General features: G+C 36.0%; 1 protein-coding gene across 4 annotated transcripts in view; it reads right to left on the reverse strand.

Annotated features, from left to right (window-relative positions):
- Nucleotides 1–6,477: 6,477 nt before the first annotated feature.
- The window catches only part of Cct6b (chaperonin containing TCP1 subunit 6B), a 53,525-nt gene continuing 46,286 nt past the window's right edge, over nucleotides 6,478–13,716 (reverse strand). For all 4 annotated transcript variants that reach the window (XM_046456094.2, XM_046456093.2, XM_058583063.1 and 1 more), the window contains 4 exons: nucleotides 10,310–10,443; nucleotides 9,488–9,590; nucleotides 8,730–8,802; nucleotides 6,478–8,223 (listed from right to left, as the gene is read on the reverse strand). In XM_046456094.2, coding sequence (XP_046312050.1) covers nucleotides 8,151–8,223; nucleotides 8,730–8,802; nucleotides 9,488–9,590; nucleotides 10,310–10,443 — 383 coding nt within the window. In that variant the 3' untranslated portion in view covers nucleotides 6,478–8,150. The remainder of the gene's footprint in view (nucleotides 8,224–8,729; nucleotides 8,803–9,487; nucleotides 9,591–10,309; nucleotides 10,444–13,716) is intronic.

Consider the following 13,716-nt stretch of genomic DNA (forward strand, 5'->3'; position numbering starts at 1 on the left):
CCAAATCTCTGTTGAGAGGAGAAACAGAATTCAAACTTGAGTCTTTCTGGTTCCCAAATCCATGACCCTCCCACCCCTTTGGTAAGAAGCCTGTGGAAAATTCAGTCTCAGGATTCATGTGGGCACAGGTGCTGCAGTGGGGTTTAAAGCAGCTGACAACTGCTACACCCCCTGCTTGCCTTAGAAATGCACATCACAGCAGATGACCTTCCCCCATCTCTATGCACTTTCAGGAAGCAGACTGTGCATTTCCCATTTAACATCCTCTCTGCCTCCGAGTTCCAAGTTGCCAGATTCTTTTCAGGGGGCCCAGAAGAAAGACCTATGAATTAATTATCATGCAAACTTGATGATGTACTTTCACAGGAATACCTGTATTTATGAATTCCTTGTAATTTCTGAAGACTAGCTCGTGTTGTCTAAAAACAGGTTTACTTCCTTTCTTGCCTGGAGACACTAAGACCTCTAGTGCCATGTTGAATTGAGCATCTTTGGTCCTGATCTTGGATGGAAGGCTTTCAGGCTTTTGTCCTTACATACGGTGGTGTTTCCTTTAGTTTTCTCTGGATGCCTTTTCATCAGATTGAGAAAGAAAACTATCATATCATTGAGTTTTTATCATGAATTTTGTCATTTTTTTCGGTGTATATATTGGGACAATTTGTGATCTTCGTCCTTTATTCTATTAGTGTGGTGTATTATATTAATTGATTTTGAACATTTTAGACATAAACCAACCTTGCATTCTTGGGATAAATCCCACTTGGTCATAGTGTATAATCTTTATATGAATATTGATTTGGTTTGATATTTTATTTATGATTTTTGCTCAGATATTGTTATGCAATATTCCTGTGATGTCAAGAATACTAATCATACTAATCATTGAACCACCCTCAGGTTCAATGTTTCACTAGGAAGACTCAGGACTCAGCACAGGGTCACATTGATGAGTGTTGTTTGTTTCAGAAATAATACAATAGAAAATCAGCAAAGGAAAAGGCACATGGGATGAGCCCAGAGGAAACTTAGTACAAGCTTCCGAGGGTCCTCTCAGTAGAGTCAGAATGTTCTTAGTTCTTCCAGCAATAAACTGGGACATGTTGTTACCAGTTAAACTCTATTAAGAGATAGAACCCAGGATCTTATTAGCATCAATTTACATTATGCCCTACATGTACCCAAATTCCAAACGCCCAAAAGAAAAATAGGTGTTCGGCATAAACTGTTTAACAGTTTCGACACAATGAGATACTCTTATGAGGGCAATGGGAACACTCCCAAATCCAAGTTTCCAGATGCCAGGCAAGGACGTACTTGATAACTTGAAACTTTCCCTTGCTTTTCCCACGTGTCTGTGTAAAGGTTAACCCTGCTTCTCTAGAAAGTTTAATTTGGAATGACAGAAAAGGGCTCTCAGTTCATGTCATACAGTGCATAGGCAAATCTTTTCCCTGCACTGTAGAGAAAATGACTTTAAGGGCCTGTGGTCTTTCAGCAACATGAGGCCCCCCAGCGCTATAGGAGTTTTACCAGTCAGTCACGATTCTGGGGCACAGATTGGGAGAATGCCAAAGGGGAAGGCAGCAAAGCAAACATTCATTTGGTACACCCCTGGCACGCTCTTCAGGCTGCTTCCAGTCAGCTGCATCCTGTTCTGCCTCCAAAAACACTTCTTTGCTACAGCCAGAGCCAGCAGAGTTGTTGTCACTAGTTAACTTTGTTCTTTATATATTAAAAACCGCAAGCCAACCCTCCTCTGATGCACGCAATTAATGATAATAAAAACAATAACAGCTCAACAGTTAAGCGCAAAGAAGAGATCAAGCACTGTGATGCAGTTTACACATACCAACTTATTCTCACAACAATCTAAGATAGATAGGTTATTAGCTTTCTTTAAAGAAAGGGGAGGAGGAAACAGGTGCAATAACTAGCCAAGGTTGCACAATGAATCCACAGCAGAGATGGAAAAGGATCCCATGTCTCACACACTGTGGTCCCAGAGCTGGCATTCTAAGCCACCAGCACAACCACACCACAAAGACAACCCCCCAAGACAGAGGAGGTTTCTGGCACTGGCCTCCTCATAGAATAGTCCCTCACCTTCTCTGATCTGGATTAGTGAATAAGGTAAAAAAAGAGTACTTTTGGGCTGGGGATACAGCTCAAAAGTACTCTTTTTTCACCTGTGCTTGCCTCACATGCACAAAGCCCTGGTTCAATCCCCAACACCACAAATAAATAAATTAAATTAAACTAAGGTATTGTATTTATCTATAACGAAAAAAAAATTTTAAAAAGAGTACTTTTGAAATTGAAGTTTAGTGAAGATAAAAATACAAAACAAACAAAAAGAACAAGTAATCCAAACAATGATACACAAATGGGTAAACCTCTAAACAAAATTCCCTTCAGTCGTTAGCATCCTCCAGAAGACATGTAGAAATACAGGGGCCTTTTTTGCTGTCTCAAAAAATGGGAGTTACTATTGGCCTTAACGCCTGGACACCAGGATGTAAAACCTCCTAACAGTCAAGCACAATGAGCCATGCTAATAAACAGCACTCCTGTTAAAAAATGCTCGCTCTCTCTCTCTCTCTCTCTCTCTCTCTCTCTCTCTCTCTATATATATATATATATATATATATATATATATCTCCAGAGCTATAGAAGGAGGCAACAGGAAAGATCCCTTGAAGCTCACTGCTTTCAGAGCCTTACTTTATCTTGAGCTTTTGTGAAATACATGCTAGGCAAGCATATGGCCCAAACCTTCCCTAATATAGATTTATTTCCAAGGCGTGGACAGGAGCCAGATTTAGGCCCACGGGCTATTTGTCCAACAAGACATTTGGCTCCTTCCTGGCCCAGGCAGTGAACAGACATAGGGCTACACCAGCTGATTCTTGGACTAAGCAATTGGAAAACATTAAGAGTCTCAGAAGAAAGCAAACTGTGGTCATTGCTCATCAAGACTGTCATCAGCTCAGTTCTGTACTGGCAAGGACTCTGTTGAGCATGGAGAAGGTCTTGGCGAGTCAGGCCAATGGGAAAACCATTCCTTACCATCTGTGGGTTCTAGGGAAATGCCAGCACCCCATCTGGTACTTCCCTTCTCTCTGTCCTTGACCACAACATCCCTCAGTAGAAGTCCAACTCAGGTCCCCAAGTTTCCTCTTTCAAGAAGGGCTAATATTTATGAAATAATTAAAGATCAGGAATGTATGATCAACTCCATATTATAAGTCATTTTCCACTAGAGTCAAACAAAACTGATCTTCCAGTTTCCCATCTCTATCCCTTTGCTATACAGATGTTTCTTGACTTACAATGGGTCACATCCTGATGAACCCATTATAAGTTGAAAATATCATAAGTCAAAATGCACTGAATACACCGGATACACCAAACGTCCTAGCTTAGCAATGCAGTACATTGTGAAGTACAGGTTATTTGCCCTCGCGATTGGGTGGCTGGTTGGGAGCTGTGGATCCCTGCTGCTGTCCAGCAACCAGAGAGCATCACACTGAATATTGTCAGCCTGGGATAAGATCAAAAATTAAAATCTGAAGTACTGTTGCTACTGAATGCATTTCACTTTTATACAATCTTAAAGTCAAAAACTCCTAGGTTGAACATTATATGGAAGGCACCATCTGTATAGCCAAACATCTGACCAGGAAAGGTATGATTGAAAATTAAATCTAATTGATGGGGCATTTGATTTCCTCGTTGGTAATCCTAAAGACCTCTATTCTAGAATAGAATAAGGAAAGCAAGACTATTAAGAGAGTCACTGGGGATGCCCTTAATGATTGTATCCTTGTTCCCTAGATCTCTTTGACAATTATATAGGCAGCTGTAAAGGAAGAGTGAATGGATTGTTACGAGGCCTTAATACCTACAGATATTAAACTGAATTATGTTCAAGAGCCAAACCCCTGGGATAGCAGTGGTACTGTGGGAGGCTAGGAGAGCAGTGTTATATGACTATGAGACAAGATCAAAACATAAAGCAATAGTGATGGCACCAATAAAGTGACTGCAAAGTAATAGTTATTGTTACAGAAAGGACTGTGAAAAAAAAAAAAGGTAACAAACAGTTAAGAGAATGGCAGACGGGGGATAACGATTTTTGGCTCATGATATTTTAACTGAAACCAGGAGATTTATGAAACAATCTAAGGATAAAGTCTTTTTTATTTTTAAGGGAACTGTCATAAATTTTTATGGACTTACAAGTTGGATACTCTCCAAAAGACAGAAAAATCAAACAATTTGCATAGATAGGTCTGCAGTTCTAGCACATTGCAGACTTCCTAATGTGGACCACTTTCTACCTTGCCCTAATTTACAAACAAAAATGCTAGAGAACATATATGGCCCACAATGAGATACCATTCCACACCTCTTAGGTGGCCATTATCAAAAGATAACAACAGTTAGAGAAGATAATGCTGAGTAAAGTTAGCCAATCCCAAAAATCCAAATGCCGAATGTTTTCTTTGATATAAGGAGGCAGATTCACAGTGGGCTAGGGAGAGGAAGCATGGGAGGAGTAGATGATAGATAGAGCAGAGGGGTGGAAGGGGAAGGGAGGGGCATGGGGTAATTAATGATGGTTGGATGTGATGATCATTATTATCCAAAGTACAGGTATGAAGATACAAATTGGTGTGAATATACTTTGTATACAACCAGAGATATGAAAAATTGTGCCCTAAATGTGTAATAAAAATCATAATGCATTCCTCTGTCATATATAAAGAAAGAAGAAAAAATAAAGTGATATGTACCAGTAAAAAAAATAAATAAAAATGTTTGCTAAAAAAAAAAAAAAAGATAACAGTGGAGATGAACAGAAATTGAATCCTTGTATATTGCTGGTGGGTACGCAAAATGTATGGTAATTCCCCCCAATATTAAAAACAGAAATTACCATATGATCCAACAATTCCACTTGTGGGCATATATTCAAAAGAACCGAAAGCAGAAAATGTGCTCTGCTCAGGGATGCTATATGAAATTGAAACCCTAGGTCTACACCATGCTCAGGTGTGGATGATGAAATTATAATACCTGAGATTTTAAAAAAAGGGTAAAAGTAAGTGCTATGCTTTATAAATTGCCAATGAAAGTGCAGAAAACAATGGACTAATTTTTGAAAAGTGCTGAGAAAAAAACAACAGAACTCAGAATTCTCTGCTCAGGTAAATTAGCAATGAAAATAGTAAGGCACAATAAAGAATTTTTTGAGGGAAACAGACCTACACAAGAAGGACTAAAGATACGTGAGGGTGTATGTATGTGTGTGTGTGTATGTGTGTGTGTGTGTATATATATATATATATATATATATATATACACATATATACTTACATACACACACAAATATATGTGTATACACATATATATATTATATATTATATGTTATTTTTTTATAATAATATATATCTTACATATATATGTAAGATATATAATGTATATATCTAGAGAAAGTGAAAAATAAAGTGTTATGTTTTGGTTGTGAGGATTCCCCCAAGAGCTCATGTGTGAGACAATGTAAGAGGATTTAGAGGAGAAATGACTGGATTATGAGAGCCTTAACCCAATCAGTGAATTAACCCCTATTGGGGATGAACTGAGTGGTAACGGAAGGCAGGTAGGGTATGGCTGGAGGAGGTGGGTCACTGGGGGGCGTGCCTTTGGGGTATTCATTTTGTATCTCCTCAGTGGAGTTTCTCTCCCCCTTCCTGATCATCATGCTTCCATCCACTACACTCTTCCTCCCTGATGTCCTGCCCCACCTTGAACCCCAAGGAATGGGGCTGGCTCTCTATGGACTGAGACCTCTGAAACCATGAGCCCCCCAAGTAAACTTGTCCTCTGCTAAAATTGTTCTTGTCAGGTCTTCTAGTCACAGCAGCGAAAAAGCTGACAAAAGCAGAAAGTGAGCCCAAAAAGAAGAAAATAGTTGCAAGAAAGGTACTATTGAACAAAGAAATTAATAAACATGAAAAACCCAATAGGAACTGACTTTATAAAACAATAATTATTATTATAAGACTAATTTAGGGAATTTAAAAACAAAATGGAACTAAAATGCTGAATAAGAAAACACAAGCCAGGCACATACATGCCTGTAATCCCAGGTACTAGGGAGGTTGAAGCAGGAGGATTGTGAGTTCAAACCTAGCTTCAGCAACTCAGTGAGACCTTGTCTCAAAATTAAAAATAAAAAGGGCTGGGGATGTAACTCAGTGGTAGAGTGCCCTGGGTTCAACCCCTAGTGGAAGTAAGTGGAAAATAAAAGCAGCAAAAGCATATCTACAGGATAACTACTTACACTTTTCAAGCCAAAAAAGAATATCTTTACACTGTCCCAGATATTTGCACATATATTAAAAACAAAAAAATGCACAGGGGTCAAAGATTATCTCTAGGGGTAAAGGATAGGAAAAGCAAATGATGGGGTATGAGTGGTTAAAAATGATGCTTTAATTAACATTCACACTTTAATTTCTTAAAAAGAAAATCAAAAACAAACATGGCAAAATGTTACTATTGATTAAAGCTAGGTAAAGGGTACAAAGTGTTTATTATTTGCTCTCCTTTTTCTACATTTTAAATATTTCCTAATTTAAACATTTTACATAGAAAAGGTCCAGCAATATGCATGGTATGTCCATTTTAAAAGTCCTATACTACAGAATAAGGCATAGGTTTAAAAAGGAGATCTTTGTTTATAATAAAAAAATTAAAAATAGAATTATATTATTTATAAACATAAAATTTATAATAGAAATAGGATATTGTTTGATTTATTTTCAAAATAAATTGAAGTGTAACCATACAATGAAATGCCACGTAAGACAGTTCAGAAGTTTAATTATTGACTTGGAAAGATATTGACAACATTTCAAGTGAAAAAAAATGACTATAAAATTATAGGTGTTAAACTAGGGGAAACCTACATGCACAAATAGATCAAAGATCCATTAATGTACCTACCATATTTTAATCCCTTAGACCCATGAAAAGTTAACCAAAAGGAACCTAACAACAATTAAAAAGTATAATAGATTAATTCTAGAGTTTGGAACATGAAAGATATTACTGTAATACCTATATAAGGGGAATGAAGGGAAGGGAGGGGGATGGGAGGAAAGATAGTAGAGTGAATCAGACATAACTTTCCTATGTTAATATAGGAATACATGATCAGTGTAACTCCACGTTATGTGCAACTACAAGAATGGGAAGTTATGGGCTGAGGTTGTGGCTCAGTGGTACAGCGCTTGCCTAGTATGTGTGAGACACTGGGTTTGAGTCTCAATACCACATATAAATAAATAAAAAATAAAGGTCCATTAACAACTAAAAAATAACTTAAAAAAGAATGGGAAGTTATTATACTCAATGTATGTGTAATATGTCAAAATACATTCTACTGTCATGCACAACTAAAAAGAACCAAAAAAAACAGAGGCATTCAAAGCCCAAAACAATTATTTAAAGAATTGATGCTAACAATATCTACCTTTTCAGGTGAAAGTACTTCATTATATATTCAGATCTGAATTAGCACAGTAACCTAAGTTGTTGATCACACATAAAATCAAATACACAAAAGAGCCAGGTAAAATATAAGATATCTATTAAATAAATATCAGGTAATGTAAATCAATGCAATCCATAAAGTGATGCTATATTTATAAAAGGAAAGAGTAGCAACAAGAATTTACTGAAGGACTTTCAAGACAGTAAACAGTTTGTCTTACTACGTTTATACCCTCTGATAAATGGGGAATTGATTTAGATTCTAAAACCTGTGCTGCATATTTGAATAATTAAAAGTTATCACAAAATATCTAACAATCATAATAGATTCTATTTTATAAAAATTGCAATAGCTTACAAAACACAGAGTAAGGAGTTAGGACTCTGAAAAAAAATTTTCCATTATATCCTTTTACTGTGAAAACATTTCTTGGGCTCTTTATAATTTGATGATCTTTGAGACGATTTAAACCATAATATATAAGCTACATTTATTTTGTAAAAATTAAGAATGGCCCAGGCTATCCAACAACAGTTGAATGTCAGATGCCCTGAATTGTCTTCCAGAAGAGTTGGATTTCATTTCATCACCCTTTGAGAGAAGACATCCCAGCTCGCATAATTTCATCAACCAGGAGAATGTTGGTGGCAATCACTGTGCTAAGGGAAGAGATGAGAGTGAGTAAAGCCTCTACCCTGTGCTTATCCTTCCCCAGAAACCTGCAGCTATGAAGCACTTTTTCCTTCAATTATGTTAGTGTGAGATTTTACAAGGCAAAGCTATTATAAATACAAATCATGCTTTGTATCACAATTCAACTCCTTCGCTGATAAGGTGGAAGACTGATTTATATTCCTGCAAAACTAGGCTTATTGTTAAGCACATGGTTTGATTTTCCACACAATGCAGATGGTACTATTTCAGAAAAGTTTGCTCTTTCCTTTCCCCCTCAGACAGTGAGATTAACCTTTCCTACAGCTAATACTGCTACAACCAAAATATAAAAGGGAATGTAAAATTATAGAAGCTAGTTTTAATAACTGGGTCATACCTTCTCAAATGCTTGACAATTTTTCCACTGTATGGTCACAAAAATAATAGAAATATTTTAATGTTATCAATTATACACTTAATGATATTTCTCTTTATGTTACTACCAACTTACCAAGAGTGAAGAAGTTGTTTTTTCACACAATAATTATCCCAAACTCCTGTATCTGCTGGTACCATTGACTCCCCTGCAAAGTAAACATACACACACACACACACACACACATATATATATATATATATATATATATATATATTCTTTTTTTTTTTTAAACAGTGCTGGGGATTGAACTCAGAGCCTTGCTCATGGTTCAGTGTAGGCAAGTGATAGGCAAGTGCTCTACCACTGAGCTACAACCCCAGCTTCAAATAAAACATTTAAATACTATGCTGTACTCAATCAGTGTTGATTGGTATAGTCTGACAATATTTAATACTACTTTTGTCAGAGTCATCAATGACCTCCATGTTGTTAAATCCAGTGGTCAATTTCCAGGCCTCATCCAGCAGCAGAATTTAACACAGCTGATAACACCCTCTTGTATTTTGTCCTCCAGGACACCACACTCTCCTATTTTTCTTTCTTTTGTACTAATGGTTCCTTTTCCCTGAGCTCTTAATGTTGGAGTACTCAAAGGTTCAATCCATTATTCTTCTCTTCTTTCTCTGCACTTACCCCCAAGGTGACCTCATCCAGTTTCCTAGATTTAAACGGTACACCCTCATGACTCTGGATGTTTTAAGAGATCTAAAGAGGCATCCAATATTTAAGTAATAAATTCACCCAAACACCCACCCCTTACTATAAGATCTGGATCAATGAAGAATATCTTCTTTCTTTATTAAGCAATTAATTTTTCTTCAGTTTCTTACCTGTATTCAAATCTATGCCAACCAGTTGCTTTGATTCTGAATGCTCAGCCTGAATTTTTACTAGTGTTTCCTGCAAGTCATAACCAGAATTCTGAGCCAGAACCTTTATGAATAAAAATAATAATAAATACATGTGTTAAATACCTTTACATATATATTTTAACACCAAATATAAAATTAATTCACTATTAGTCTTTTGAAAATATATCCACAATACAGTAATCATTTCCTTTTGAAGAACTCCATCCTTAAACTACATCAAAATATTGTCTATTTAGTAGTGTTTTTATTTATTTAAGCATTTCCCCTATGCACCTGACACTAAATTCTGAGGACACTTGAGTTCCCTCACCCCATTAATTTCCTTTCTTGAAAAATTCTTTTAAATGTGGAAAAAAGGAGAATAGTATTCTTTCTCTAGTCCTCTAGCCACATGTCCCTCAATTTCTCCTAGCCACTTGCCAAAGAAAGCATATTTGCAGCCCTTTTTTGCCCCTCATCTTCAGGAAGACAGCCATGACCTGTGGTAAAAGGGAGAGAGACATCCGCACTCCAAAACAGGCTCATGTCAAGGTGGTCCCCAACAAATGGCTGATAAAGCTACCAAGAGAATAATCTGGCTATTTCATGAAACTCCTAAAAGGATCTGAGCTATTAACCCAAAAATTTCCCTGCTTGAGTGTAAAATATATAAAACTGTGTGAGGATTTACAAATTAGCACCTGTCTTTCTCCTCTGCTAACTGTTCAACAGTATGGACGATATGCAATTAAACATCTTTAGATCTAACCAGTTATTATTTGGCCAGTAGAATGGTTGTACCTTGGGAATAATGAGTAAGGCATCAGCAAAAGCTTGGACTCCAAGACGAGCTCTTCCCTTTACACTGTGCTTGTGCTTAACAAGAGCTTCAGCTATTGCCACTTCAACTGCACCAGCCCCTGGAACCACACAACCTATCCAAGGAAAAAATGATTGGCAAGATACACCATATAGGAAAAGAGAGGAAGAGGAAAATGCAATCAGCCAAGCAAACATGATCTATTACCTTGCCTACCCCTACAATATTTTTAAGTATATACAGAAGTCAAATAAATCACACAGCTGAGTAATTAGTTGTCCTACAAAGCATTATGAAATTAAATAATTAAGGATGGTAGCGCTGGAGTTGTGGCTTAGTGGTAGAGCACTTGCCTAGCATGGGTGAGCACTGGATTTGATTCTAAGGACCACATATAAATAAATAAAATAAAGGTCCATCAATAACTAATAAAAATATTTTTAAAAAATAATAATTAAGCATGGTATAGATAAATGGCTATAAATATCTAATTTCATTTTTTATTTTCTGGCAAATAAATTGTAGATTTTTTTTTCACTTTCACCTTCATCTTATTCTTCTATGACTACATGGAAAAGGTAGCTATTCATAATTTATAGTAGCAGGTAATTATAATATCTGATTTGAAAACTTTTTAGGCCAAGATACTTTGGGCAGAGTTTTTGGGTTGAAATTCTTGAGACTCAATGAAGTATTTGTTGTTTGCATTAGAGCAGAACCCAAACTGCTATTGTCTCGAGAGGGGTACTTCAGCTTGGAGCCATCCATGCTCTTAACATTTGTCACAGAAAAAAATGGCAGGATGAGTCAATAAGTGAGGCACTAAGGATTTCTTTATGGACAACAAAGAAATTCACATTCAGAGGAACTGTGGGCAATCCTCACCTTTCAGGAGTTTAACGCCAAATATAAAAGTAATTCACTATTAGTCTTGTGAAAATACATCCATAATACAGGTGATGTGGCCAGATTTGACTCTCTGATTATATATATAATTTGGGGGGCAGCAGTGGGGTGGCATCCTAAGTAGATGAACCACAGTTAAAATTTTGTTGATTTGGAAAATGTTTAAAAATATTTTTGGAGATCAAATCTATGGCAACCAAGTTTCATGGCGACTACTCTGTATCTGGAGGTCAGAATATTCTTCTTTGATCAAATATCCTTAGACATAATCACCTGTGGGAAAAGTGTACAAGTTCCTCATTTGGGTGGCATTTTAATTAATAATATGTATAATCTTTTAGAAGTATACATTCAGTGTTGCTTTTCCTTAACCAAAGAAGCAAGTTTGACATAACTTGTCTCCATAGTGAGGTCTCCATTACTAAGAGTCTCTCCTCATTGGACTGTTTTAGTTTACCTGTCTCACTACCTGAGAAAAAAATTAGGTGGTCTTACTCTTCTAAGGCAAGAACTTTTCTTAAACATATCAATTTTCAAACCAGGTTATTACTTTTACATCTTCTTGTATAGTTTTATAAGACTTATGACTTATTTGAATCACAAACTTGCTTTAAAACCACCTATCTTTAAACAAAACTATACAAACACAATTGCTTCCTTTATTGCATATCCTTTTTTAAATTACTATGTCCTTTCTCCACTTCACTTTCCACATAACCACTGAAAGAATTGTTTACCCACAATGTGATTATATCCTTATATCCTGCTCACACTTTTTAAAAAGGTTCCTTGCTAAATTCAGAATATACTCAAAAGAATATTCGTATGTATAAGGTATAAAGAATAAATGTACAAATAAACAAATTAACCCATGTACCTAACTACCCAGTTTAAGAGATTACTAGTACTTTTTGAAAATGTCCCTGATCCCACCCCCCTGTGAAAACAGCATATCAAAAATTGTGGAATGCTGCTAAAACAGTAGAGAGACATCTGTACCACTAAACACCTGCATTAGAAAAGAAGAAAGTCAGGTGTGGTGGCACATGCCTGTAATCCCAGCTACTCAGGAAGCTGAGGCAGGAGGATTGCCAAATTCAAGGCTAGTCTGGACAACTTAATGAGACTCTGTCTCAAAATTTTCAAAAAAGTGGGGCTGGGGGTGTATCTCAGTGGTAGAACATTCCCATAGCACTGGTGATAACATCCTGAGTTCAATCCCCAGTATTACCAAAAAAAAAAAAGAAAAGAAAGCTCTTCAAACTGATGAACTCAGCTTATACCTTAAGAAATAAGAAAGGGAACAGCAAATGAAACCTAATGTAAGCAAAGGAAAGGAAACAATAAAGATCATAGTGGAAATTAATGAAATAAAAATGATAAATGTGAAAAGTGACATCAATACATATTATACCAATATTAAGATTAATAATAAAAGAATATTGTGAGCAACTTTATACCAATAAAATTAAAAACTTAGATCAGAAGTTGGAAAACTTTCTGCAAAAGGCAAGTTAATAAATATTTTAGGCTATGTAGATGATATCACCTCTTTTCCAACTATTTAACTCTCCTACTCTAACACAAAAATAACCACAGACAATACATGAACAAATGGGATGTCTGTGTTCCAATAAAACTTTACCAAAAACAGCAAGTCAGATTTAGTTCATGGGAAGAAATTTGATGGTCCCAACTTAGATGAAATGGACAAATTCTTGCAAGACACAGACTACTAAAGTCCAATAAAAAAAAAGAGGAAACTATAATATCCTTATATCTATTAACAATGAGATTGAATTTGTAGTTAAAAGCTGTTGCATAAAGAAAACTCCAGTTTCAGATGGTTTTACTGACAGATTCTACCAAACATTTAAGGAAGAAGTAATACCAATCCTACACACTTCAAATTTTTAAAAACCTTGAACAGGAAGAAAGACTTTCCAACTCATTCTATAAAGAGAACACTATTCTAACACCAAATAAATAAATAAATAAAGGCATTACAAGAAAAAATATATAGAGACCTATACCCCTTATATAGACGTGAAAATTCTTACAGAATTTTGGTCATTCAAGTCCAACAATATATAAAAAGGCTAATCCATTTAACAGCATTATTCACAAAAGCCAAAAGGTAGCTGTGGCACAAGTTTCCACCAACAGATGAATAGATGAATAAAATGTGGTATGTACATACAATATAATAATCAATTATATTTCAATCTTAAAAAGGGAGGAAATTCTAGCTTATCCTACAACATGGATAAACTTTGATGCCATTATGTTAAGTGAAAGAAGTCAAACACAAAAGGACCAGTTGTATTATTTTATTCCCATAAGGTACATGGTGTGGTAAAATTCATAGAGAAAGAAAGTAGAATTGTGGGGGCAGCAAGCCTAGTACTCTGGGTTCAATCCCCAAAACTGCAAATAAATCAATTAATTAAATTTCCATTTCAAAAAAAAAGCAAGGGGATAG

Source organism: Marmota monax, unplaced genomic scaffold (genome assembly GCF_021218885.2).
Source record: "Marmota monax isolate L192 unplaced genomic scaffold, Marmota_monax_Labrador192_F-V1.1 WCK01_AAM20220418_F8-fsc00317, whole genome shotgun sequence".
Lineage (NCBI taxonomy): Eukaryota > Metazoa > Chordata > Mammalia > Rodentia > Sciuridae > Marmota > Marmota monax.